Source organism: Lolium rigidum, chromosome 4 (assembly GCF_022539505.1).
Source record: "Lolium rigidum isolate FL_2022 chromosome 4, APGP_CSIRO_Lrig_0.1, whole genome shotgun sequence".
Taxonomy (NCBI): Eukaryota; Viridiplantae; Streptophyta; class Magnoliopsida; order Poales; family Poaceae; genus Lolium; species Lolium rigidum.
In genome coordinates, this window is record NC_061511.1 from 192,099,537 (window position 1) to 192,127,045 (window position 27,509).

Below are 27,509 nucleotides of genomic sequence, written 5' to 3' on the forward strand. Positions count from 1 at the left end.
CGCGGAGCTGGATTGCGAGCCCGTCCCACAAAGCGAGCTCGTTGAGCTCGTCCTGCTCGGCGTTGGCCAGTGCCATGGCAATGACCTCCTCCTCGGAAATGTCCGGCGGCTGGGTCTCCGGATCCCACGCCGGCCCGCCATCGTCGTGGTCGTACTGTGTCATGGTCACGTCCTCGTCCTCGTCCTTGTCCTCGTCCTTGTCCACGTCCTCGTCCTCGTCCTCGTCCTCGTCGCCGTCCTCCTGGTCGTTCTCTTCTTCTTCTGCGGCGATCTCGCGCTCGAAGTAGTCTACGTCGGCGAGGTAGCCAGCGCGGCGGCGCGCGTCGAACTCCCACGTCCCAAATGAAATCCAGTTGTAGGAGTTCAGCGCGTACGCCGGATCCTCCCGCAGATCCGGCGGCAAGATCGCTCGGCGGCGGCGCACCTCGTCCCGCCGCTCTCGGCCCTCGCGCGGCACGGGGGGAACCGGCACGCGCCTCGAGTTGAGGTACCAGCCCCCTCCCGGCAAGTTCGCGTCCGGCCATGGTACCGGCCGGTTTTCCTCCCATAGCTGCCGCGCGAAGTCGACGCGGACGTACCGGCCGACCCGTGCCTTCTTGCCGGACCGCGAGCCGCTAGACTCGTCGTCGTTCTTGGTCTTGCGGAACGACCAACATTTCTTCCCCATGGCGTCGGTGGGGTGGATACCGTGGGATGTGGCAATGGTTTGGTCGGGGAAATGGCCGCCGGCAGCGTCCCTTTAAGAGGCTCGAACGCCATCTCGCCTTCAATGACCTGCCACTTCAACGTCGGCCTCGCTGCGCACGCTCGCGGAAGCCGAGGCGCGCCATTAACGCAGCCCTGCAAAGGCTGCAGCGCGCCGCTCGCAAGTAATACCGCGGAAGACGATGCAGTTGTGTCCCTGCCAGGCGGGCCCGTGCGAGGACCGAGAGGACACTTTGCGCGTCCGCATAGACGCAAACCTGACGCATATTTGGGCCAAGTTTGCGTCTCCGCGGACGGCCCGGTCATTATGCGTCGCGCCGCTGGAGGTAGTGCTAGACGCATTTTCGGTCGCGCCGATGAAGGTAGTGCCAGACGCATTTTCGGTCACGGTGGACACAAACGGACGCTCGCGCCGCTGGAGATGCCCTAACTCTACAAGAAGAAAAGCTAAAACACAGGACTTTGCAGGCATGATTCTGTAGACGCTACACACGTGCTTTACACGAACTTACTCATGCAAGATGCAAAATCTTCTTATGGAACATATTTTCAAAGGAGACACATCTCACACATAGAAGGAGAGACCGACAACCAATACAAAGCCTTTTGGCTTACAACACCAATCTGAAGACTAGCAACCGCACACACAATACAAAACACGATACAAAGAGGGCCTCACCCAAAACCAAACAACAAAGCCGTGTCAGACTCGACCAAAGCCGGACACCTCTAAAGAGCAATATCTTCACAGTGTCCTGAACCGGCGATCTGTCCCAATTCTGTGGTCTTTGGGCCATCCCCTATGTCCTCTTATGAACATCTTATCGGAACAAGCTCTAACGTGTCACTGCCAAGTCCTACAATCATGCATGGGCTATCTTTCCAATCTTCTCGGCCAGTCGTACAATCATGCATGGGCTACCTTTCCAATCTTCTCCCCCAGCCACATAGGGCCATCACTTGAATGCGACCAGAGGCACATATGATCAGCATACATTCTTTTCTTCACTTCACGGGGAACAACATCCAGGCAGGCAGAAACGAGCCACGCACCACTGGACCAGCAGAGGGGAACATAGATCATGGAGCCAAATAGCAACAACCCAGGCGAGCTGAATTATGCCCATAAAGGCCACACTAGCATATACCAAAGCTTTTGCACAATCAATGATCCAGAAACACAGCAATAATAGACCAAGGCAGTTGGGTTTTTTGTGACAAGAAACCATACAAGTTGAAGTAGATTATTTAAAGCATATATAAACTCTACCGTAACATAAACTTTTTGTGACAAGATACAATAGCATAAAGTTAAAGCCACGAGTTAACAACTTTGCATACTGGCAACTGCTAAGTGCAGGAGTAAAACATAGTAGCGAAGAACCATATTGATCTGAAACCACAAGGCTGAAAACTCTTTTTCTTAATATAGGAATATGTATGCTATTTCTTAGAACAGAGGATTCGTAATCCATATTAGATTCTCTTAGTCCCACAAGTAGTGATATGATTTTTGACGCTTCAGATGCATTTGCCTTCAGTCAGATTTCACCTGCAAGGAAAATGAATTTGATCACTACACTTACATTCTTACAAGATTATAAAATAAAGATGAGCATCGAAATATGAAGTACACTGCATACAGGAGACTTAGATGGGGACAAACTTCTGCTCCTGGTGGGGCTCCTGCTCGCAGACTTGTCGTGAGGGGGCTGCAACAAAGTCGAGTCAAAATATGGAAATAATTATTGAATAGAGGATTCAATTCTCTCAAACACTTACAGCGGCAGGTGATAGGGATCTTGATGATGACCTGCAAAATATTTCCACAACCAAAAAATTGTGACTCAGCAATTTTGCATTCATATATTTGCACCTATGCACATGAGAGCAACAGAATGTACTGCAAAATTCTGGGTGGGAATCTGGGCAGGTTCTCACCCCACACCACAGTTCATGTCTTTTTGTACAACAAAACAGATTCGAAAATACATGCTTTTTCCTTTCAAAAATGAGTTAACTGCATGTGTTTAAGGGAATATGCAGCCACCACGGATTGATGGTTTTGATCCAACAAGGAAAAACCTTTTTTTTTGGTTGCACAAATGTGTGATCTAAAAACAAAATCTAAGGTTTATATTTGAGAACCAGGGCAGGTGTATATTTGAGTATGGAAGTGCTAAAGTCAACAGTAGTAATACCAATATACCACAAAATCCATAGCATACATGCTTAGTGCCAGCCCTCCTAGCGCTGGTTGTAGTCCAGTTGCCATCTCAAAAGGCCGTGTTGGGAAAAACAATGTACAGCAAACGTAAGACACGGAGCAAACCAGAACAGAATTCTAGAAGTTAAAAGGTAAAGGCCTTTTTTCTTTTGATTTTGCGGGTCATTTTTACTTCTTGTTAACAGCTCTTTTCATTGTAGTTCCTTAGTTGGGACAACACAAGCTCATCAGATCATTCAAAATACTTACTGAACAAAACAGTAAGAACCTGATAGCATCATTTCCTTAGTGTGTGCTTTCTCGGTACCAAAGATGCAGATAGCTAGCGTTGTCAAACTTCAATACACTCCCTACCGGAATGAAACTGGTCATACCTTGCTTTAACAGGTGACGGAGACCGAGAAGCAGCTCTAGATTTGGATCAACGAAGATATGCACATGTTAAGAACTAAGCTGTACCATCATGAACTAATTTGAGTATGAAGAAACAAATCCATACCTTGGACTCCTGCTATAACTGCGACTTCTGCTTCTCGAGTACGAGCAGCTGGGGCTTCTGCTTCTGGAGTAAGAGCGGCTACGCTTAGTATTGTACTCCCTCACCTATTAGCGGCACAAGTTGAATAAGACATGTATATTTTCAGTTCGGATGGGACAAACATGAATATCATTCCAGTATAGCTAAAGAAGGGGAGAACAGAAGACAATCATACCCTGATATACGATCGTGAAAACGCATTACGGAACTCTGAATCATCAAGCTTCCTTATCTACAAGATACAACTAGTAAGCATATATGTTCATGGACACCTCTGATTGTGGAGCAGCGTATAACATCTCTCTCTGTCAGTTACTAAACCAACCATCTACAAGACAACACAGAAGACACATATAAACTTACCGCATGTTTCATATCTTCATAATTGGTATATTCAACTATTCCAGTAATTGCTGCAGCACGTAAAAAAATCAGCAGTAATTGAGATTCCTATAGGATAACACGGTTTATGAACTATGAATTTCATACTATCTAAACAACCAGCCCCAACTTCATACGAAAACTCATAAGGGGCAAAAGAGGAACTGAAAAGTGGTCATTACTAACCTCCAGCCTCACGATAAACATCAGAGAAACAGACATCACCAGCTCGCCGCATATGATCCTGAAAAATGGAAGTAAATTTAAGATTCATGAAGGATGAACTTCAAGAGCTTACGTTCACATACAAACCTTGAGATCTTGCCATGATGCGGAAGAAGGTAATCCAGTAACCATAACTGTAATCCATGAATAGAGATAATAAGAGCAGGGATATCTCAAAATCAATATTATGAAGCTTAAAGTTAGAAATGCAAACCACGGTAATCAGAACGTCTAGCTGCACCACGGCGTCCAGAACTGCCATAGCTGCTTGATCGATCAAAAGAAGCGCCTCTTCCACCGTGAGCTAACTCCACCTGGATAATTCACAAAAGAAGCAAATATAAGAAAAATTAAGATATATTTTCCATCTATAAAAAGGAAAAAGGATACTCATACAAGGTCCACTTACCCGCAACCTCTGGCCATCGAAATCATATCCATCACGGCCATAAATCGCATCGTCAGCATCACGTGGGTCTTCAAACTGCAACATGCCACACTCGGTGTTAGACTCCGAGGTGCTATCCAAAAGATTGCTTTTAATGATTTTAAAAGTATATTTAGTAGAACGTTCAGCAAAACTGATATATCCCATTGGTTAGATTTTGTATACGGGAAAGCATGTTGTTTTGCATGATGTGCCAATGAGGGTTTCAGGTAGGAAACATTATCTAGAATTTCTCTTAGATTCGAACCCATAGCTGATGATAGAACTAGAATAGATATCTTTTGTTTTCTACTCACACGAGCGCACATCTTTTCTTTTTTATCAATTGCTAATTCTGATCTTCCTCCCCAATCTGATATTATAGTCCCGGTGTAGATAGAAATTCCCTTATGATCTAATTCCGAGCGGTAGTAAATACCAGGACTTAGCAATATTTGATTGATCACAATTCGGTATATTCCATTTATAATAAAGGTTCCTAAGGAGTTCATTATAGGAATGTTTCCAATAGAAATGGTTTGCTATCCTTTGATAAGGACGTACAACCAAGTAGTTTATGAGTCTTAGGACAACATAGTTTGTTGTAGGAGTTAAGACTTTAGAGAGTAGAAAAAAAAAACTTTTGGGTTGTTGTGCTCCAAATACAAATATAAAACATGATTACATCTCGGAAAATAAGGTTCATACCACTAAAAGATGTTTGGTTAAGAAAATGTCAGTGCAAGTTTCTTGTTCAGTTATGCACCAAAAGACATCATCCAGAAATACCCCTATGTCATGTTATGCTGAAGCAGCCATCCGGGTAACTCTATTACCCTTGCTTTTGTATCGATACCAAAGGGAAAAAGGTTGGCTTCACAAGTATGTGGGTTAACCTCTTTTTTGCCACGTGCTTGTGTTCACACTACAGAGCTTATGTTCTGTTCAGAAAAGTGGGGAATTAAACCTGCCACCACCACCAATAATTTATGGACCGCGGCTAAAGCAAAATCCAGGTCAGAAGCCGTCAATAACTAATCTACTTGAATCCCTAAAATGTACCTTCGGGTACATCCGATGAATCCCTAAAATGTTATTCCTTATATTGTTTCACAGGGTATTAGTTCTGGATGTTGATAACTCGCCTAAGGTTGATGATGTGGCGATGCAAAAGTCACGAGTGAAGAGTATGACATGTTTATTTTGTTAGTAAAGTTGGGAGTTATGTCTTTGCATTTGCATATCATTCAAGAGAGAATAGGCACTCCACAATTAGTGGTGCTAGGGTTCATAATATGAAAGAGGAGTGGGTTCTATGTCATTAAGTGTCATCGGTGACTATTCCATTTGCAGTGCAAGTGTTAATGTTGCATAAGAGGACGTTCGACACATGGAGTTCTCAAAGATTAGATGTGTCCATGTTTATGTTGATAAAACCCAAAGTACCAAGATGAAGATGAGTGTAAAATGTGCAATTTGACTTAAGATGTGGTATTATGCTGTTTTTAATATTTAGTATGTACTTGTTGGGGACATCATTCACAAGAAAAACTGATGGTGGACTTCCTTCATCTGACAAATAGAAGCAAAAGAACTACATCAATTCTTCCACTAGATAAATACCTGTCTCTTGCTAAATTAAAAATACCGCGATCATATTAAGCCATATGGCCGTCGTCCGTCGGCTCCACACCTTGGCTACGCTGTGGCGTCCATCCAAATTGGCATCACACCACCTCTTTTTCATGCTCCATTTGAATTGAAGAATTTTTTTGGAGGTGGTTAATTCAGTTAGTTTGTAGGGGAGCATCATTGTGTCAAGTTAGCTGATTAATAACATTTTGAGCAAGGTGGGAAAGGAGGCAGGAAGCATGGATGAATCCGTCTCACCGACTCCAATTACAAAGTTATTAAGTCACTCTGTTTGACTATCCTAAGTCCATATCTCATTTCCTTGCAAGTTGCAACATCACTCACATACTAGCAACAATAACACATGGGATCCACTAGAAAGCCTAGCCTGGTCTCCCTCTCTACCACATAATCACAAGAATCGTCTTTCCTCACTATGTCTTTGCTGCCCATTGGTGGTAGTGGTTCTGTCCCTACTGGTCCCATACTCCAACATGACAGGTCATATGGGCATGACTGTATGACCACAGATGTGTCAAGATTTGATGAACAATTAAGATAGGTTGAGGACAATTAAATGATACATGAGGAATTATAAGGGGCGTCGTAAGATGACTTATAAGTTATAAGGGGTTATGCAACTAAGTTGTATCTAGGGATTTATTTCAAGATTGGTTCATACCACTTTTGACAAAACATGGGAGAAAATATTGACACAATGTATGCCAATCATTTTATCAAATACAAGCAAAACAACCAACAAACAAATCCAATTTGCTATAAATCTGAACACAATTGAGCAAGAATAAATATTCTTAATAAAACCCTGGCACAACACATTACCTCAACAAAAGCAAAAACAGGAGGCCTTGGAGGAATTTTCAAGTCGATGTCCACGATAGGGCCATACTGCAGAAGCCAAGTAACAGTAAATTAAATTTACATGCAGGAATACTTGACTAAACAGAAAAAAAGGTAATGGCGGCACCTAATGCTCTATCTCTATGCTCGCCTTCTGCAAATCTAATCCTCTTGCAAGAGCAACGAGGTGTCGTCTAGGTAAGGTAGAAGTCAATTGGCAAGCTGACATTTGGGAAACTCACACAGGACACGGTCACACGGACACATTTTGATGCCACAGTGACAGTGAGCTTACATTTCAAATGGTGTTAGGATAGAGAATTATCTTGTTGAGCGCATGCAAGTACAACCACAGCGCTCACAATAATTGTTGTTACAAGAAAAATGAAAATCCATGGATACGTCTTTTACTTTAACAACACTTAATAGTTAATACATCGGTTCATAATTCCAAGTTCGAACAAACTATACCCTCCATGTCTGACTGCTAACGCGAATTACAGTTTTAGCTGATATACCAGAAACAACTTACCGCTGAACTGACGCGTTCTTAATAACAGACAAGAAGGAAATGAGTAAATCCATACTGCTTAGAACTAACCTTGTAGAAGAGATCCTCGATTTCCCTCTCCCGGATGTCTTCGGGGAGATTGCCCACGTAGATGGTGCAGCCGTTCCGTCGACTCATCGTTTCTGCAAGAAGGACAAAAATCCCAATCAGCAAATAGCTTGAGGGAAAAAGTAATTATACAGAAACAAAATTTGCATCTCATCTCCCAGAAACCACTGAGATTCCTACGGCTGGGGACACAGCAATTCTACCGCTAAAATCGAACAAAACTTGCCGAAAACACACGGCCTTCCAAACCAATCCAAGCAAAACGCGACACGATTACCGCGCAGAGAGAGAAAAAAAAATCATACGCAAAAGCAGCAGCGATCAGGAGGCCCGCAGGAACAGAAGCTTACTCGGGGATTAGCGCGGAAGAACTAGGGTTGGACTGATCTGCGCAAGGACTCCGCGGCCGCGGGCAGGGAGAGGACGAGGACAGAAACGGCAGTCTGTGTAGGGGGATCGAGAAGCTTCGGAGGGGAGCGGCGGCCGATACGTAACGGAAGTAGCCAAGCAGGAGGCGGCTCTAGTGCCTTACGATTCGTGCCGCGTGTACCGGCCGTGCATCTTATTCCTGGCTGGGCTTTGGGCCCCAGTCGGGCCCACCCGCACAGTAGCAGTCGGTTCGACGGTCAAGATCGTAAGAAGTGGAAAGCTCGAGGGGTTCAGCGGAAAAGTGCCTCCTCCGCCCATCCTCTTCTTCTTCCTCTCCTGGTCTCTCCCGTCGGGCGGTGGCGGTGGTGGTCTCCTCGCCGTGCGTGCCGGCTTCTCTCTCTCTTCCCGGTAAGAACTTCCCGCTCTCAGATTACTACAGCCTCTCAGCTCCGTTTAATTTTGCCTCGACCTTGTTGCCCCGAGCGCAGCTGTTCGCCCCAACTTGACTTTTCTGTCCGTCCTGACCGCGAAGCTATGTGGCCTAGGGTTTGCAAGAATCGTAGATTCGTAGCGGTAGGTAGGATCGACTACTTCCTGCACGCGCTGTTCTTGTTTAGTCGGGATCTTACGTTCTCTAGTCGGTGGCCAATTTGGATCAGTCAGGCATAGGATCAGTTAGGCATAGGAATTATAATTATTTTCTTTTGCAAGTTTACTACTCCTAGTTTCTGTCCCCAAAGAGAGAGTAGTTTCTCTAGCGCAAACTGTAGCACATGAACATCTTTTGCGAGCATGCTCAGGATTTTTTGGGCAGCAGAGCTACGATTATGGGAGGGTTGGACCTTCTCGACCCAATTGCTTGCTGGTTTCTCGAGTTGTTGGATGCCTATAAGTACCCTTTTTTGGAACATAGCAAGGATGAGCTGCTAATTTCGTTGATAGTAGAAGTGTTATGATGGATTACAGTAATAGGGGAAAAAAGGCATCGCGGCTCTGTTGTACGCACTGGGCATTGATAATAGGAATACTTTCTTAGATTGACCTTTGTAATGTGTCTGTTCCTTCTTAATTCCTTCCAATGTTTTGTGTTAGGTCAGTGCTATTTGGGCATGGCCATGCTTGATCAATAAGTCTGTTTATCGCATCAGAATTTCTTGCTCAATTTACGTAGGTTCTGTACTGATGAGCTTGACATTCTGTTCATTTTTTGGTTTTACCTAACTCTGCTCATAATCTGGTGTTGTACTGGAGTTTTCTAATTTTGTATGCGCCCAGGAGTTTCCTAGTTGTTACTTGGGCTATTTGTTTACATCAACTGATTTCTGATGGTCATCTGTTTCTTGAATCATATACTGTTTCGCACAGTATATTATCTTATGAATCCATATTTATTTTGTAATCCACCATTCTGCTGCTACCAAGTTGCAATATACTCTTGTTTCATATGGCATACATTTTAACGCCCTACATATATTTGATTCAGACGAGGACGATTGACTAAAGTCATGGAGGGTAACAAAGATGAGGCTTTGAGGTCTGTCAAGCTTGCAGAAGCTGCACTTGCATCTGGAGATAGACAGCGGGCAGACAAATTCATTCGAATTGCCCAAAGATTGGATCCTAGCCTTCCGATTGCTGATTTGTTGACCACAACCAAGAAGTTTGATCCGCTGGCTTCCCACGACAAGACCAGAAGAGGCGGACTTTGTGAAAACCAAAGAACTCCAAAAGAATGCGCCGGTCCTTCTAGTAGTGCTGAAAAGGGTTACAGCGACGAGAATGTTAGAGTGGTCCGTGATATCAGGAAGAAGAAGGACTACTATGCAATTCTTGGAGTGGAGAGGAGTAGCTCTTTGGAGGAGATTAGGAAGGCCTACAGAAGGTTATCGCTGAAAATTCATCCTGACAAGAACAAGGCCCCTGGGGCAGAAGATGCATTCAAGATGGTCAGCAAGGCTTTCAAGTGCCTAGGCAATGATCAGTCACGGAAGACCTATGATCAGACAGGTGCCCTTGAGGGCCATGAGTTTAACGACCAATATTCCAATGCCACGAGGCAGAGAACTGCTAGGCGAAGGAGGCAACCAAGAAATGGCTTCTATAACTATGAAGAAGATATAGATCCAGATGAGATATTCAGGTCTTTCTTCTATGGTACCCAGTACCATGATAATTCGTTCCGTGCTCACAATGCCAACAGAGCAAGAGGCGCAGCTAGGCAGGAGCAACAGAGAAGGGAGCATCCAGTACAGGGCGGGTCAGTCATGAACTTAACAATACTGGTGCACGTTGGTGTGCTATTACTTTTTGTTTTGTTGGCATTCATTCCAGTATGGCAACCTGAGTATGCCCTGCAGAAGACATACAACTATCCAATATCAACAGTCACAGAAAAGCATGGGGTAGAGTACTTTGTCAGCAAACAAGATTTTGATCTGCGGTTTCCGCAAGGAAGTGTTTCTAGAGATAACCTGGAGGAACAAGTTTTCAGAGATTATAGGTCTATGCTAGGAAGAAACTGCCGTGTAGAACTCCACCGGCGTAAATGGGCCAAGAACTACCCTACACCTCACTGTGACAAGATACAGAGCCTTTCTGTGCAATAATAGTGTCCACATGGTGGTTAGTTTGTTCTTCCCATGGCAGAATGTCACTCCCTTTAAAGGTACCATATATAAGTATATAACTTTTCTATGTTCATTTTGGGTACATAATAGTGTCCACCTGTATTTTCTGGTCTTTTAAGTTCAAATTGCCATTTCCCCATTTCTCAGTACTCCACCTCCTGCGGAATGGTAAATGATGTGTTATATGTGACACAATGTTTCAGTCCTTATTCCCTAGGAAATAATACTCTTCAAATGAAATTCAAAAAGGATCTCTCAAGTTGATGCACAGAAGCAGACGTTGATGTGTCAGTAAATTTTGGGTACAGTGTTGCTGCATAAAACTAGATGAAAACCTTGAAATCAAAGCAAATCATTTTTTAGTTAGCATATGTGATCAACTCACTTCGGGGTACTATGTAGTTGCCATTTTATTCAGGACTTAGTCTTCTCTAATGTGATAGTATCTCACAAGCAACTAAAGCTTTGCCTTCATATCAGAAACTTGAATGTGTGTTCATATCACATAGGTCTTTGTTTGGTGTTCTCATGTAACTTTGTTAATTATATAATGCAGGCTTAACACGTCAAGATTTTCTGGAAACAAGGTGAATACGCACATATGATGTCATGAATGAGTACATGATGAGTTGGAGTACAGAGTACCTGGTGGCACGATGGGGCATGGATTTGGTTCATGTCGTGGCATCCTGTTACATTTAGAAGAAATTATACGCCCGTCTCAGTTGCTGAGCGCAAAATTTTGTACAGATCCGTCTTTGAAGGTGGTTAGAGGCCACGAGGGAAGGGGCTGCGTTGTACTGCTTGAAACAATCATCTTGGTTGGTTGTAGCGGCTGTTCTTACTGAACTGTAAAACCCTTGAAATACATAGTAGAATGTGTATGCCTGGTATCACTTTGGCATGTTTGATGCATCTGCTGTTGAATTGTTGATTTGCTGGAGATCCAGGTTTTGTGTGTCTTTTCTTTTTCCTTTTCGACAATCAATAGCATATGTTGTACATGGTAGTGATCCAAGAATAACAAAATGCGCTTACAAAGTAAAATCTAAAATAGCACCGGCTCTAATGAGTGGTGAGTGGTGAGTGGTGAGTGGTGAATAAGTTTGAATTGGTCTATTACTTCGGACCATTATTATAGTTAGCACTAGATGCACCACAAACTCTGGTGTGTGTTATGTTAACTACTCCAGGTCTACAAAACATATTGGTTGTTTGAAAGCTTGAGCAAGTACAGTTTTTCGTCTTTCTGAAACCACTATAACACATGTTATTTTGTTCTTAAACAATAGTGAGATGTTTACGGTCCAATAGCATTACGGGTTAGACTACTACTTCAACTTTGGTGAAAGAAAACAAACTAACACTTTTAGATCAATCACCCTTCCCCTCCCAATTGACATAGCTCAAACGGCGATGAGGAAGTTGCATCTGATAAAATATATGTGGCTCCAATCCTATCTTGGTGGTGATTGGTTTGGCGTTGCCGAGGAGCTTAAGAGCATCTTTGATTTGCATTTAGAAACTCGAAGATCTGAATAGGATTTTTTACTATAGTGTTTGTTTGATTTATATGATTATGTCCCACATGTATATTTTCCAAGGAATAATTTGCATTAAATTTTATGTTGAAAAATCTAACATCCAGTGGAACTTCTTCATAATCTTTTTTCTACAATGAATCTAAACAAACTTTAGTGCATACGGAATTTTGTTGAACTAGAGTGGACATGACATTGCACTTATGAATTTTCTATGTTCTTGTGTTTTTCTCGTTCATGTGTTTTTTCTAACCATGTGGACCGAGAGGTCTCTCCAATCCTACATGGTATTGTATGGACCATAGTTTATTTGATTCCATTGTAGGAACAAACAAACAAAGAATTCTGGAAAAGAGGTTTACGAATGTCTGGTTGGAGTATTTGACAAACCCGACATTCTCCTGATTATTCAACAAAGGAAGTAGTATATTATTCTTATGGTCCCTTTTTATGAACATTTTTGTGTAAATGGATTCAGTTAACCTATTATCTGGTAGTATCCGATATTCTCTAATTAACATAGGCCAGGTTTAATTTTGAAAGCAAACAGAGCTTGGCTCTAGTGGTTAGGTCCCTTGTGGTGGAACCAGCCCACCCAGGTTCAAGTCCTAGACTTGACATGGGTGTTTGCATTTACCTGGATTTATTCCAGGATTTAATCGGCGCTATGCTTTCAGTGGTAGGTGACGTGCCCGTCAACAGCGAGGCGCCAGTGGTGTCTTCGTCAACCTCAAGATATGTCGGCTCAGTCCCTCGAAGGTGCTCATAGGGGTAGGGTGTGCGTGCGTGCGTTCATAGGGGTGTTTGTACGTGCGTGTTTGTGAGCGTCTGCGTTGTACTGTGTTCTCAAAAAAAAAGGTTTAATTTTGAAAACGGGGCCATGTTTAGACATGCTGTACTCTCTCTCCCTACAACTAAAATACGTATAAATACATCTTTTTTAAATAAATATGCCACACTTATTTAGAATGGATGGAGAAAGTACTACTACCTCTGTCTATAAATAGATGTCTAAAATTTATCTAAATTTAGATGTATCTAGATGCTATTTAGTGTCTAGATACATCCGAATTTGGACAAACCTTAGGCATCTATTTATAGACGGAGGGAGTACTAGTATACATCTTTACGGAAATTCAATTCAGCTCTCGGGTACGTATGCTCCCTCTACAAAAAACCATATTTTAAAGTGTTGAAAAATTTCGACAAAAAATTCTACATGTACATTTTCATAGTATATGTGCGCTCGTCAAGTTTCACGAAATTATGGACTACTAAAAAAGAGAAAATATATCTTGTGAAAATCATTATGTTTAAACCATTCAAGTTTATAAAGTTGTTACTAGTCGGCGTGGATGGTCAAAGCACTCGCCGACTCCTGCACCACTTCGGCACCACAGGGCCACACCTCTTCTCCTCGGAAAAATGGCGGCGGCGGCGGAGGGGCTGGCGGCGTACCGGGCGGTGCTGCGGGCGGCGCGGCGGACGTTCACAGGCGACCAGCTGATGCTCACCGAGTCGGCGGTGGAGATCCGGCGCCGCTTCGAGGAGCACCGCAGCCTCGCCCCGGGATCCGAGGACGCCGTCCGCGCCCTCTCCGACGCCCGCGAGGCCGCGCACTTCATCACCAACATGATCGTCCAGGCTCAGCGCGCACCCTCCGGATCCTTCGGTACTATTACCCATACCAACGGACACCGCCCGCTTGGATTGTTATGCTTTGCTTTCTGTTTGGGATCTTAGGGTTATGAAAGAATTCGTTGCGTGTTCATATTAGATGCAGTCGTTGTTTTGCGCTATGCGAGTGAGGGCTTTCAGCAGGCTCGAATTTGGAGTTAAAGATCGTAGGATCAGAGGAGCTGGAGGAGCTTTTGCTGATTGGGCCTGTGGATGCAGACCTGTGATAACTGCATTACTTGATGAATTAGGAGTTCTTCAGACAGTTACACAGCGGCTATTGTAATATTTGGGATTACTAAAAGTCTAAAACAGATAAATTGCACCGGCTCCGCTCCACTCCACATGGAGCAATTCCCTAGTACGGCAACAGTTAGTCTTGTAAAACACATAGTATAATTCGAGATGTTGAAAATTTGTTGATGATTTTAAACCTTGGAAATGTAGCAAATCCGTAGTATACTACTGAAGGTATTTAGATGCAAACAGTAGTTTAATAGTTTTCGTATCGTGCTGGAACTTGATCTTCAGGATCTCTTAATAGTAATGGCACTCTTTTTAGACATATCATTAACGGATGCAACAGAATCTTCCAGGCTACATGAAACTGAATTTCACAAAAATAATACTGTATAAGTCTAGGAACTGATCTTGATCGAATACTATCACAGGGGGTTTGGCTGGCTAGGTTGAGCCTGCCATTTTCAACTGCTCTGTTTACTGGTTCTTGCGTACCTGAAATTTTAGTGTGATAGAAGGGATTCTATGCAAACCAGTGTAACATATTTTGAGGTTGACCTTATGATGCACTTTAGGTAAAATATCAACGTGTCAACTAAACTATAGGCCTTGAAGAACTCAACATTAGGCCTTAGTATCAAGCTTCTGACTTGGCATGGTTTGATACTTAGATAGCAGAATACCAATGTGACACATGTTATAGCTAAAACATTAAGGGCCATTTGTGCCTGTGCCCATCGAAGTGGATTAATATGTCTAACCCTGCCAGAAAAGAAATATAATCCATCGAAATGGATTAATTTGTCTTATCCTGCCAGAAAAGAAATACAATCCTTCAAAATAGATTAACCCATGGTGTATGCTCTTTACGGATGATGTGGTCCTAATCGATGATAGTCGAACGGGGTCAATAGGAAGTTAGAACTATGGAGACAAACCTTGGAATCGAAAGGTTTTATACTTAGTAGAACTAAAACTGAGTACATGATGTGCGGTTTTAGTACTACTAGGCACGAGGAGGAGGAGGTTAGCCTGGATGGGCAGGTGGTGCCTCAGAAGGACACCTTTCGATACCTGGGGTCAATCCTGCACAAGGATGGGGATATTGATGAAGATGTGAACCACCGGATCAAAGCCGGATGGATGAAGTGGTGCCAAGCTTCTGGCATTCTTTGTGATAAGAGAGTGTCACAAAAGCTAAAAGGCAAGTTCTATAGGACGGCGGTTCGACCCGCAATGTTGTATGGCGCTGAGTGCTGGCCGACTAAAAGGCGGCATGTTCAACAGTTAGGTGTGGTGGAGATGCGCATGTTGAGATGAATGTGTGGCCACACGAGGAAGGACCGAGTCCGGAATGATGATATACGAGATAGAGTTGGGGTAGCACCGATTGCAGAGAAGCTTGTCCAACATCGTCTAAGATGGTTTGGGCATATTCAGCGCAGGCCTCCAGAAGCTCCGGTGCATAGTGGATGGCTAAAGCGTGCTGATAATGTCAAGAGAGGACAGGTAGACCAAACTTGACATGGGAGGAGTCCGTAAAGAGAGATCTGAACGACTGGAGTATCACCAAAGAACTAGCCATGGAAAGAGCCGCGTGGAAGCTTGCTATCCATGTGCCAGAACCATGAGTTGGTTACGAGATCTTATGGGTGTTTCACCTCTAGCCTACCCCAACTTGCTATCCAGTTGTTGTTGTTGTTGTTGTTGTTGTTGCTGTTGCTGCTGCTGCTGTCTTACCCTGCCAGAAAAAATACAATCCTTCAGAATGGATTAATGTCACTGGTTCTTTTGTTTAATTTAAGTGAAAGGATTAATTTAGTTCTAACAGTGTCATCAAGAAATGAATATATGGATTAATTATTCCAAACAACTGGGGAATATTTAATGGAAGTTCAACCAGCCTAGAAGCATCTTAAATGAAATCTGTGATGAAGGGTTGGCCTGTAGGACTTGAGCTTAGTTGCTGCGGAATAATTTAATGGCAGTTCAACCAGCCCAGAAGCATCTTAACTGAAGTCTGTTGTGATGAAAGGTTAGCCTGTAAGACTTGAGCTTAGTTGCTGCGGAATACTTGAATGACAGTTCAACCAGCCCAGAAACATCTTAGTCGAAGTCTGTGATGAAGGATTAGCCTGTACGACTTGAGCTTAGTTGTTGCAAAATTTCCTGTAGTACCACATTAGGAGCAGATATGGTGCAAGAACAAGTGCTCCTGTTATGGTCGGTTTGACCTATATACGCAGGAAGCCCACTAGTGGCTAGTTATGGGCTTAGCCCAAGTAAATTAGGGGCTTAGCCCAAGTAAATTAGGGTTTAGAGGAGGCCGTCCTCCTATATAAACACTTGTATCCCTTCGAGATTAATCAGACAATATTCGGTATCAATACCGTCTCGTCTCCTCGAAGGGAGACGGAGACCCCCGTGCCCCCGCCGCAACAACCCTAGCCGCCGCCTCCTTCCTCCGCGACGGCGCCCAGCCGCCGGCGCCGAGCTCTCCAACCTCTCCGCCCTCACTTCCGCCCTTACAATCTCCGCCCTAGACCCGGTAGAACCCTAGTCTCTACCACTTTGGTATCAGATTGCCTAGGTCTCATGGGCTCCAACAGCCCCCCCGTCGACCCCATCGCCGCCACGTCCGCCGCCGCCACCAACACCACCACCGCCACCGCCGCCGCCATGACCGGCGCCCACGCACTGCAGGGAGCCGCCGCCGCCTCCAACGGAGACCAGGCCGCCGCCACGGGCCTCGACCTCCGCCCGCTACTTTGGCGGACCTCGCCGAGCGCTCTCCGCTCCATCCGTTTCGAGCTCGCGGAGATCAAGGCCGGCCGACACCCGCCGCCCCGCCGGCCGCCGTTCCGCCGCCGCCCCCACCGGCCGCCGTTCCGCCGCCGCCCCACCCCCACCGGCCGCCGTTTCGCCGCCGCCCCCACCGCCCGCCTCCGCCGCCAACAACGGTCGCCCCGCGTGGCGGCCGCCATCGCCTCGCCAATTCCCACATGGATCGACGCGTCGCCCGTCTACACTCGGGACCGCGGCGCGGACGACGGCTCGGCAGCCCGCCCACCCCTTGGCGGTCCCGGCGGGTTTGCGGCCCCTTCGCCGCGAGCACGTCCTTCAACCCGGGCCGCCGGAGGGCTCCCCGAGGTCCCGCCTCGGCACGGCAGCCGCCCCGCTCACCAAGCCGGAGTTCGCCACCTACGACGGCGCCACCGATCCCCCGAACCGGCCGAACCGGTGTGAGCGGTTCTTTCGGGGGCAGCGGACGCCGCGCCGACCGCACGTGGATCGCCTCCTATCACCTACGGGGCACCGCGCGGACTTGGTACTACGCCCTCGAGCAGGACGAGGGCGGGATGCCGTCCCGGGAGCGCTTCCGCGACCTCGTGCCTCCGGCCGGTTTGGGCCGACCCTACGCGGAAGCCGCCTCGCCGAGCCGGGACGCCTCGCCTTCACCACCACGGTCCAGGACTTCGCCGACCGTTTTCGGGCGCTCGCGTGCCATGCCCCCGGCGTCTCGGCGCGGCTAGCCGCGCCGTTCTCTTCGTCGGCGGCCTCCCCGACTACATCCGCGTCGACGTCGAGATGCGCGAGCCTCGCGGACCGCGCAGACGGCCATGTACTACGGACGGGCCTACGAGCGGCGCGCCATCGCCATGCGGCGAGTCTACGCGCAACGTGGCGGCGCTCGTCCCGCGCTCCGACCCGCCCCGACGCCCACCGCCCCACCGCGCCCGCGCCGGCCGCCGCTCCCGCGGGCTCCTCTCGCGCCGACTCGCCCCTTCGAGCGGGCCGACGGCCGCGGAGCAACTCGAGCGGCGCCGCCAAGGGCCGTGCTTCAACCGCGACGAGAGGCACGCGCCGGCCACACGTGCGCCCGCCTCTTCTACTCGGAGACCGTCGATGACGCCGACGTGGAGGCTCTCACCGCCGAGCTCGCGGCCGCCACCGTCACTGAGGCCGGTGTCACGACCTACGCGCCGGTCGACGCGTCCGCCTTCGTCGTCTCTCTTCATGCTATGGCGGGCATCAAGACGGCAAAGACGATGCCGCTCCCGGTGACGATCAATGGGAGCGTCTCACCGCGCCGGTGGACACGGGCTCGACGCACAACTTCCTATCCAACACCGCCATGCGCCGCCTCGCTCTCCCGGCCCGGCGGGATCGGAGAAGTACGGCGTCACCGTCGCCAACGGGGACCGTCTTACGTGCCGGGCGTGGCGCGACGAGTTCCCGTGCTCGTAGGCGACGAGCCATTCTCCATCGACCGCGTCGGCATCGACTTGGGCTGCTACGACTTCATCCTCGGCCTCGACTTCCCGAGCACCTTAGGCCCCATCCTTTGGGACCTCGACGTGCCGTCCCTCATCTTCCGGCGCGAGGGCGGCCGCCGTGTTCACCGGACGGGCTTGGGCAGCACCGGCGCATCCCCGCAGCTCCACCCGATGGCCGCCGCGCTTGACGAGGCGCACCCGCTCCTGGCCGACTTACCGCAGCAGAAGCACGGCGACCTCTTCTTTGAGCCGCAGGGCCTCCCTCCTCGCGGCCCCGTGACCACCGCATACACCCGCCGCCGAACACGGCGCCCGTCGCCGTGCGGCCGTACCGGCACTCCCCGACCGCTGAAGGACGAGCTCGAGCGCCGGTGGCGGTCATGCTAGCACGAGGCATCATCCGGATTTCGACGTCGCCGTTCGCGCCCCCGTGCTCCTTGTGCGCAAGACCGACGGCACGTGGCGCTTCCGCATCGACTTTCGCGCCCTCAACATCGTCACGTCCAAGGACAAGTTCCCCATCCCCGTCGTGGATGAGCTCCCGGATGAGCCGCATGGCGCGCGCTTCTTCGCCAAGCTCGACTTGCGCTCGGGCTATCATCGGTGCGCATGCACCCGGACGACATCGCCAAGACGGCGTTCCGCACTCACCATGGCCACTACGAGTTTTTGGTGATGCCGTTCGGCCTCTCCAACGTGCCGGCGACCTTCCGTGCCCCGATGAACGACGTGCTCAGCCCCTACTTACGACGCTTTGTGCTTGTTTTCTTTGATGATATTTTGATCTACGACGCATCCCGGGCGGAGCACCTGCGACGACGTGGCCATCATCTTCAACGAGCTTCGAGCGCATCGTCTTCATCTCAAGCGCTCGAAGTGCTCGTTTGGCACGACCTCCGTCGCGTACTTGGGCCACGTCATCTCCGCCGACGGAGTCGCGATGGACGCGGACAAGGTCGCCGCCGTCGCCGCCCGGCCGACGCCCTGCGCCGCCGCGAGCTCTTCGCGGATTTTTGGGCCTCGCGGGATACTACCGGCGGTACATCCGAGACTTCGGCCTCATCGCCGCGCCTCTCACGCGCCCGCCGCCGCGACGCTTTCTCCCGGGACGAGGAGGCGGCCACGGCCTTCGCCGCCCTGCGGCGGGCACTCACGACGGCCCCGTTCTTCGGATGCCGGACTTCGACGAGCCGTTTGTGGTGGGCTCGCGACGCCTCGGCGATCGGCTTCGGCGCCGTCCTTCACCAAGGCGAGGGCCACTCGCTTTCTTCGCCCGCCCTTTCGCCGCGCGCCACCACAAGCTCGCCGCATATGAGCGCGAGCCGATCGGGCTGGTCCGAGCGATGCGCCACCGGCGGGCGTATCTTTGGGGCCGGACATTCCGTGTGCGCACGGACCACTACGACTCGAAGTTCTTGCTCGGATCGGCGCCTCTCCACGGCTGCGCAGCATCGGTGGATCGGCAAGCTCTTCGGCTCGACTTCACCGTCGAGTACCGCCCGGCCGCCTCAACACAGCCGCCGACGCCTCGTCCCGCCGCGACATCGACGACGTCGCGGACGCGCCCACGGTCGGTGCGGCCCTCTGCATCCACTCCGGGCCATCTTTCGCCTTCATCGACGAGGTTCGCCGCGCTACTACCGAGGCCGCGGATGCGCAGCAGCTGCGCCAGCGCCTGGACGAGGGACTACTCCTCCATGGGCGCCGCATCTTTGTGCCGGATCATGGAGACCTGCGCCACCAGGCCTTGTCCTTGGCGCATTCCGCAGGTCACGAGGGCGTCCAGAAGACCCTGCACCGTCTCCGCGCCGATTTTTACATTCCGGGGATGGCGTCCCGGTGCGAGACCGGGTGCGAGCGTGTGTCACATGCCAACGGAACAAGACGGAAACGCTCCGTCCGGCGGGCTTACCGCAACCGCTCGGACGTGCCGTCCCAGTGTGGGCGGACATCTCCATGGACTTCATCGAGGGCTGCCGCAGGTTGGCGGCAAGTCCGTCATCCTCACGGTGGTCGACCGTTTCTCCAAGTACGCGCACTTCATCGCCCTCGGCCATCCCTATACGGCGGCGTCCGTGGCACGCGCCTTCTTCGACGGCATCGTTCGCCTCCATGGGTTTCCGTCCTCCATCGTCAGTGATCGTGATCCCGTGTTCACGGGTCACGTCTCGGCGGGACCTCTTTGGGTTGGCAGGCGTGAAGCTCCGCATGAGCACGGCGTTTCATCCTCGGACGGACGGCCGGTCCGAGGTCGTCAACAAGATCATCGCCATGTACCGCGCCGCATCACCGGGGATCGTCCACGAGCTTGGGCGGACCGGTCGGCGTGGGCCGAGTATCTGCTACAACACGTCCTACCACTCCGCGCTGCACACTACTCCCTTTGAGGTGGTCTACGGGAGGCCACCACCGGCGATGCTTCCCTATGCGTCCGGCACGGCCCGTACCGACACGGCGGATGACCTGCTCGCGTACCCGCGACGAGATATCGGGCCGAGGCGCGCCGCCGACTTCTTCGGGCTCGGCAGCCGGCTAGGAAGTACTATGATGCTCATCATCGCGAGGCGGAGTTTGCGGTGGACGACCGGGTCCGGCTCCGCCTTCTTCACCGGACGACCCGGTCCCTGGACCCGCGCTCCCGGCGCAAGTTGGGCCCTCGTTACGCCGGTCCTTTCCGTGTGCCGGGAGCGCATCGGCAAGCTCGCCTACCGCCTCGAGTTGCTCGCGGGCTCGCGCCTCCACGACGTCTTCAACGTCGGTCTCCCGAAGGCCTACCGGGCGACCCTCCTTCTGCACCACCAGCTCTTCCACCTACTCCGGATGGGCGTCTCGAGCCTGCCCCGGCGAGCGTGGCTCGCGTGTTGAAGGCCCGGCGAGCGCCGTGGTGTTTGGCACGTCTTGGTGCATTGGACGAGCTCCGCCGGAGGACGAGGCGACTTGGGAGAAGCTTGAAGATCTCCGCCAGCAGCTTCCGAAGTCCAGCTCGAGGACGAGCTGTTTGAGAAGGCGGGGAGAGATGTTATGGTCGGTTTGACCTATATACGCAGGAAGCCCACTAGTGGCTAGTTATGGGCTTAGCCCAAGTAAATTAGGGGCTTAGCCCAAGTAAATTAGGGTTTAGAGGAGGCCGTCCTACTATATAAACACTTGTATCCCTTCGAGATTAATCAGACAATATTCAGTATCAATACTGTCTCGTCTCCCGAAGGGAGACGGAGACCCCGTGCCCCCGCCGCAACAACCCTAGCCGCCGCCTCCTTCCTCCGCGACGGCGCCCAGCCGCCGGCGCCGAGCTCTCCAACCTCTCCGCCCTCACTTCCACCCTTACAATCTCCGCCCTAGACCCGGTAGAACCCTAGTCTCTACCAGCTCCATGAGGCTATGACAGCTGATGTTGCTGGAAGAGTGTGTACACTTCCCATTGATCTGTTCCAGTGATTTAGTTCTTGTTTAGGTCATCAGTAATGCTCAATTTGCACATTTACAGGACACTAAGGCAATGAAATCCTTGTTCTATTTGCTTAATTTTTTTTAGCTGATTTAGTGTTATGCCATCTTATAACTGCATGCCTTTGTTAAATTATGTTTATTGTATCGAGTACGTGGATTTCTCTACCTAATTCGTGTTTCTAGGTTATTGGTTAGTATCACTCTTTAAGCACATAAAGCTCCCAACCATTGGCCCTAAGTGAGGAGACGATCTCCACTGTGCAGTGTTCACAAAGTTACTGATGAACAAAAAATGCACAAATGTTTTCACTTTGTGAAAAGTTCCAAGTGACTTCTAATCTTAACATTTGAAATATATATGTAACTCTCTCTACCTAATTTCTGTTTGTAGGTTATTTGTCTTCTGTTTGATACTCAAATAGTTCATTAACTATTTTAGCAAAAGTTCCAGGTGTCATGGAATTTTGTACTCCCTCCGATCCGAAATATGTGTCGGGAGGCTAATGCAGATTCGTTTTGCAGTTAAAACCTTCCAAATCCAAATAATTATTACAGGCATACAAGAGAGTTAAGTACGGCATGCGGGATCTAGCTAAGCTAGTCATCAGGCACGCACATGCAAAGGGCTGACGCTTTTTTCCAGACGCATGCGTGTGGCAGCTAGCTGGAGTGCGGGTTAAGTCGAGCTAAAAGACGAGGGGGTTTAAGCAAAACGACCAATTCGACATTTTTTTTGGATCAGAGGGAGTATAATACTTTGCTTAATGTAATCCTCTTAATAGTTGAAATGTTCCTTAGAAAAAAACATTTCTGCGTTTATGTGTCAGGGAGTGCTTCCACTATCTCACCCATAGAATTTACCTTCTTCTACCTTGAGACCTATCCACAGCTCTCTTTTATTAGGGGAATCCGCAGTCAGTAAATGTGTTTTTCCCGCAAAAAACAAGTAAATGTGTTGTGAGAGAGTATGCACAGATTTCATGGCACATTGTATGGGTGAGATAGTGAAACCAGTTGCCTACACAAGCAAAAACTCGATTAATATATTTTTCATCTTTGCAGCCAGCCAGCAATTTGTTCCCTGTAAAAATTAATCCAGTAGTATTCTCAAAAAACTTAATCAAGTAGTGTTGTCCCCTTTTTCAGTCCACTATGATTCGAGTATGTGCTTGAGCTTTAGCACAATTGTATCAAGGTTTCTATCCTCTGAAGTATAAAAAAGACATTGCAGCTTATACAGCAGACACAGTGAGTGAAAGAGAATCATTTTATGGCTGTAATGTAAAATGAGTCTACGATTTATTTGATGGTGTACATAAATATCAAGTTAAAAGCTGATCAATAGCAAGCGCTGTTACTGTATATCTTTTTGCTGGAATGGAATTATTGAATTCGAAGCTGAAGGTCATATTGTAATAAGATTGAAGATGAGAAGTCAAATCTTTCTTCTTTCAGTAGTAGCCTTTTATTGCTGGCCCAAAATAGGATGACCAGGCTCAGGGTAAAAACAGATTGAGGTTTTTGGTGTAGCATTAGTCCGTCAAACTATATATCTGTTATATTTGTAGTTTTGTAATTATTGGGACGGTGTTCCATGGTTATGACCAGTAGGCTGGATTACAATGTCATAGTATTCCCTGGCCTGATTTTGTTTTTAGCAATACATCAGTACTGCTCGTTGTATCTGGTTGCGAGTGGTCCAGGTTACACATTATGCCAACCACCACGGCTGTGCAGGTTGCTAATGATGGAAAATTGGTCTTTCCAGACATGTATTGGCTTTACTAGTGCCTTGCTTGTGACTTCCTTATGTGGGGTATTATTGTAATATTGGCCTGTGTGGGGAATCACATAGCTGACAGCTTCTCAGCCCAGGGCAACAGTTTTCCACCAATTGATTTTGAATTCTTCCGAGTTATGAACTAAATTATAGCAACTTTACACTTTATCAAGCTTTAGAACCTTGTTCTGTTGTTGTATGTGGTATAATGGCATTAAGTCATTACAAAAGGTTGCAAGTGTTTGATGTTTATCAAGACTTTCATGCTTGTTTGTTTAATGACATCACAAACTGGTTATGTTGGTTGGTTTTCTGACAATTTACTTTGTGTTGCAGTTGTGAAACCTGAGAAGGCACATGCTGGAGCTACACTTGAGATTCCTTCCGAGGAGATCCTTTCTCAGTTGAAATAGGGGAGGAGTTTTGTAGCGTCTGCTGTACCAGCGTCACAACAGAGACTCACCATGTCTAGGTTATAGTTAATAAGACCAGTTCCTGTCATCAGTCTTATCATATTAGTGGTCAACAGAATAGTTACAGCACTTGTATTCTTTTTTACGTGCAAGTCAACACATTTGCCTACTCTGTTTTGAGAACTATTTCTGCGTCACGTTACGTTATCCAGGCAAGCCACTGGAACCATGAAGCTTTTTTTCCTTAATGAATGATGTGGACTTTTTCCTTTTCTTTTGGAGGAATACCGGTTTAGGCTGTTCTGCTGTCATTTTTCATCATTGTTTCAATATCCTGTTCCATATTCGAGGTGAGACTTGAGATCTGTGATAGTACGTATGTTTGATTCGAAAACTTTGAAATGATGGAACACCTGTGGGCACCAGGGATTTGTCTTCTCATAGCTATGGTTTGTTATGTACCTTAGATATCCTGAATTCTGTATTGCGTATTGCGGGCTGTTGAGGGGCAGTGATCACATTCCAGTTATTACACTGTTTGAATGGCATTTTCAAATGCTTGGAGAGAAGTCGTTGCTTGCAACCATGGAACTCACATTTGAACCTTTTCTGAAAAAATAAGCGTGCTATATGCTTGTCGCTGCTAGTACTTGGATGACAGGATGAGGTCCGAGCCTCCGTGCCCATATATGCATACTCTGTCTTGAGAACAATGTATAGTGGCGCTAAGTCACGTTATCCAGGCAAGTCTCTGGAACCATAAAGCTTTTCCATGATGAAGTAATGTAGACTTATTTTGGGGGATTGCCGGTTTAGTCTGTTCTGGTGTTATTTTTCATCATTGTTTCATATCCTGATCCATTCGAGCCTAGACTTGAGATCTGTGATGGTACGTTTGTTTGATTTTGAAACATTGAAATGATGGAGAGCAGGCATGCAAAGGACATGCCCGTGGGCACCTGGGATTTGTCTTCTCGTGGCTATGGTTTGTTATGTACCTTAGATTAGATCTCCCGAGTTTTGTATTGTGGATTGCTGTTGTACCTAATAAGCACTGTCGAGGATGTATTGCTCGGTTGTCTGGTTAGGTTGTTGTGCAATTGGCCTTTATCTGCCCTAAGTCATTTTAGCAAGGGTTTGGGCAGAAATGCATTCCTTCAGTTCTCAGTGATGCATTTTTTTTTTTTGGAAGTTTCAAGCAATAATTTACATTTAAATTGATCTGTATTGAATTGGTTGTTTTCGGTCTCGTTTTTTTGAGTACTCCCTCCTATCCATAATAAGTGTACTAAATCACCCGACACTTTATTGATCGGAGGGAGCATTAGTTTTTTCAGTGTGGAACTTCTATCATTGCCGACCTGGAGGGGTCAGTGATCACAATCCAGTGTTTGAATGGCATCTTCGAACGCTTTGGAGAAAAGTCATCGCTTGCAACCATGGAACTTACCTTTGAACCTTTTCTGAGAAAACAAACAAATCCGCAGAGGAATAGCATGGCCCAGCTTTGTTTCTACCTGGGCATGGAATGGAAGGTGTGGCATCTCGCCGGGCTGCCATCATCCTCTTGGTCTCCACTGCGCACTCCCCGTGCTATACTCTTCGTTGCTACTCGGATGAGGCTCCGTGACGATAATTGATGCCGTCTGCTACTAGTTCCATCGCTGTCTGGCCCTCTTCACCGCGTCGGACAAACGCTTCCCTAACGCCTATGCGTCACGGGTAGGGCTATCGAGCGCGCCTAGTCTCGCACCAACAACCAGTTCACCCGCGATTTGCTCCTCGCACTTACGGCAATGTCGTCTGGGCCGCATAAATTCCTTGTGAGATCGCCGAGAACTCAGAGCCGCCGCTCAATTTTTCAGAGCTCCCATTTACTCTGCAGATCGCAGCGAACCAGCGCAGGTTCTGAATGCATGCATGCGGTGCAATGTGGCAGATTTTCTTCAGAGCTTGAAATCGCCATGCGGCCACGAGATGGAACCGTGAACTCTATCGCCATGGGCGAGCCGGCGAGGTGATTGATGCTTGTGCAGGGGATTGCAACGTGTGTACCGGCCGGGTTGCTTCTGGGAGCAGGCAAGCAGAAGCAATGTCTGCGTCGTCGCTCTAGTGGTAGACCAGTTGTTGGTACTAACAGTTCACCTCTTGGCACTTGCCCCCTTCATCCATCGCTGCTGTCGATAGGTGAATCTGCGAACGTGTGTTGCACTGTTACGCCCTGGGCGAGGGAATCGTCTTGTGATGGATCCTTGGAGCCTTGTGCCGCGCAACTAATCGAACTCGTCTGGCATTTTGTTGCTGTTGGGTCTGGGAGAAGCTCGTGAATGCCGGGCGCACTGATCCTCTACCTCCGTCTTGTGTGTACGTACGTAGCGGCAGATCGTGTTCTTTTTTCCAGAGAATGTACCACACCTTACCTGGCTGCGTTCTTCCAGAAACCATGGCGCAATTCCAATTTAGAAAAATCCCCGCTATCGCTACTTTCAGGACCATGATAGGAAGTATATTTTTTCGATAAAGAGAGCTTTATTATTTAGAAAGGTTTAATTATTTCATCTAGCCTCTGTATGACTAAGATGTACACAACCACCAGCAGCGGCACTGGCGGATCTAGGATTCTAAAGAAGGGTGGTCCACCTTCAATTCTTTTTTTGCAAACTCAAATAGGTCAATATCAACATACTAGCATATAATTTAACATTAACACTATGGCCTTACAAATATATAATAGTTCACAATTCAGTTTGAATTTTACATAAAATGAGCCTACATACCTTTAAACAATCAAAGAGAAGACTACTTTTAATGGAGCCTACGCCTTATCATGGCCATGAAAGTCTCAATTATATCTTCTTCTTCTACCATCACATCTTGAATTTTCTCTTCCATCACATCCACCACAGGGCATGGGACTGGCCGCAGGGGAAGGAGATGAAAGAGAAACCTTCTTATTTGCGCTCCGAAAAGGAGACACAATCGTCGACATCGATGACATCGCGAGACCAGACAGCGGAACGATGAGGCGGACGAGGACATAGCCTAAGCTCTTGAGTCAAACTTTTTTTTTTTGATAGATGGGCCAGATGGCTATATGGTATATGGGCCAATCTGAAATCCCAGGGTGGTTGGACCACCCTAACCACCTTGTGGACCCCCCCATGTGATAAAATAGAGGGTGACACATATAAAAGAAAATTTTGCGCTAGCCAAGTGTGATGTTGCATCTTCAGTGTGCTAGAGATCTTAGCCGTAGAAGATAAAATCATTTTTTCCAAAAAATTTAGGGTGGGCCACCCTACTGCATTTGCCCATGATAGCCGCAACAAGTCCAACAAAAGAGAAAAAAAAAGGCGAAATACAACAAATCATGGAGAAACTGTAAAGCATATGAAGATGGAGGAGCAATACGCAAACCACGTTGTCATCCATGTTGGATAAAAAATCCCTCGCAGTGTCCTCTAGTCGTGTAGACACCTTTATAAGTAGGTCTGGATTCTCCATGTGTTGCACAAAAGGA

At 47.9% G+C, this 27,509-nt stretch overlaps 3 protein-coding genes across 6 annotated transcripts; 2 read left to right on the forward strand and 1 right to left on the reverse strand.

The window, feature by feature from the left end:
* Window positions 1-1,936: 1,936 nt before the first annotated feature.
* LOC124706723 (serine/arginine-rich-splicing factor SR34-like) lies at window positions 1,937-7,691 on the reverse strand. Of its 4 annotated transcripts, none has more exons than XM_047238391.1 (13): window positions 7,598-7,691; window positions 6,979-7,044; window positions 4,486-4,560; window positions 4,291-4,390; window positions 4,164-4,210; window positions 4,038-4,095; window positions 3,834-3,883; window positions 3,646-3,702; window positions 3,432-3,535; window positions 3,307-3,342; window positions 2,488-2,518; window positions 2,349-2,417; window positions 1,937-2,257 (listed from the first exon to the last, which is right to left on the reverse strand). In XM_047238391.1, the coding sequence occupies exons 1-13, from the start codon at window positions 7,682-7,684 to the stop codon at window positions 2,243-2,245; spliced, it is 795 nt and encodes a 264-aa protein (XP_047094347.1). In that variant the 5' UTR covers window positions 7,685-7,691; the 3' UTR covers window positions 1,937-2,242. The 4 variants fall into 4 exon arrangements, 1 of the variants encoding a protein (XP_047094347.1); XR_007004544.1 differs by having other exon boundaries at window positions 2,246-2,257; window positions 2,907-3,342; XR_007004545.1 differs by having other exon boundaries at window positions 2,248-2,257; window positions 2,934-3,342.
* A 651-nt stretch (window positions 7,692-8,342) lies between these two features.
* On the forward strand, window positions 8,343-11,574 carry LOC124706725 (chaperone protein dnaJ 49-like). The gene is made up of 3 exons (XM_047238392.1): window positions 8,343-8,392; window positions 9,468-10,649; window positions 11,168-11,574. Exon 2 carries the CDS (start codon window positions 9,490-9,492, stop codon window positions 10,588-10,590), a length of 1,101 nt encoding a protein of 366 aa, XP_047094348.1. The 5' UTR covers window positions 8,343-8,392; window positions 9,468-9,489; the 3' UTR covers window positions 10,591-10,649; window positions 11,168-11,574.
* A 1,966-nt stretch (window positions 11,575-13,540) lies between these two features.
* LOC124648904 (mitochondrial zinc maintenance protein 1, mitochondrial-like) lies at window positions 13,541-24,237 on the forward strand. The gene is made up of 2 exons (XM_047188588.1): window positions 13,541-13,824; window positions 23,913-24,237. Exons 1-2 carry the CDS (start codon window positions 13,578-13,580, stop codon window positions 23,987-23,989), a joined length of 324 nt encoding a protein of 107 aa, XP_047044544.1. The 5' UTR covers window positions 13,541-13,577; the 3' UTR covers window positions 23,990-24,237.
* Window positions 24,238-27,509: the final 3,272 nt, after the last annotated feature.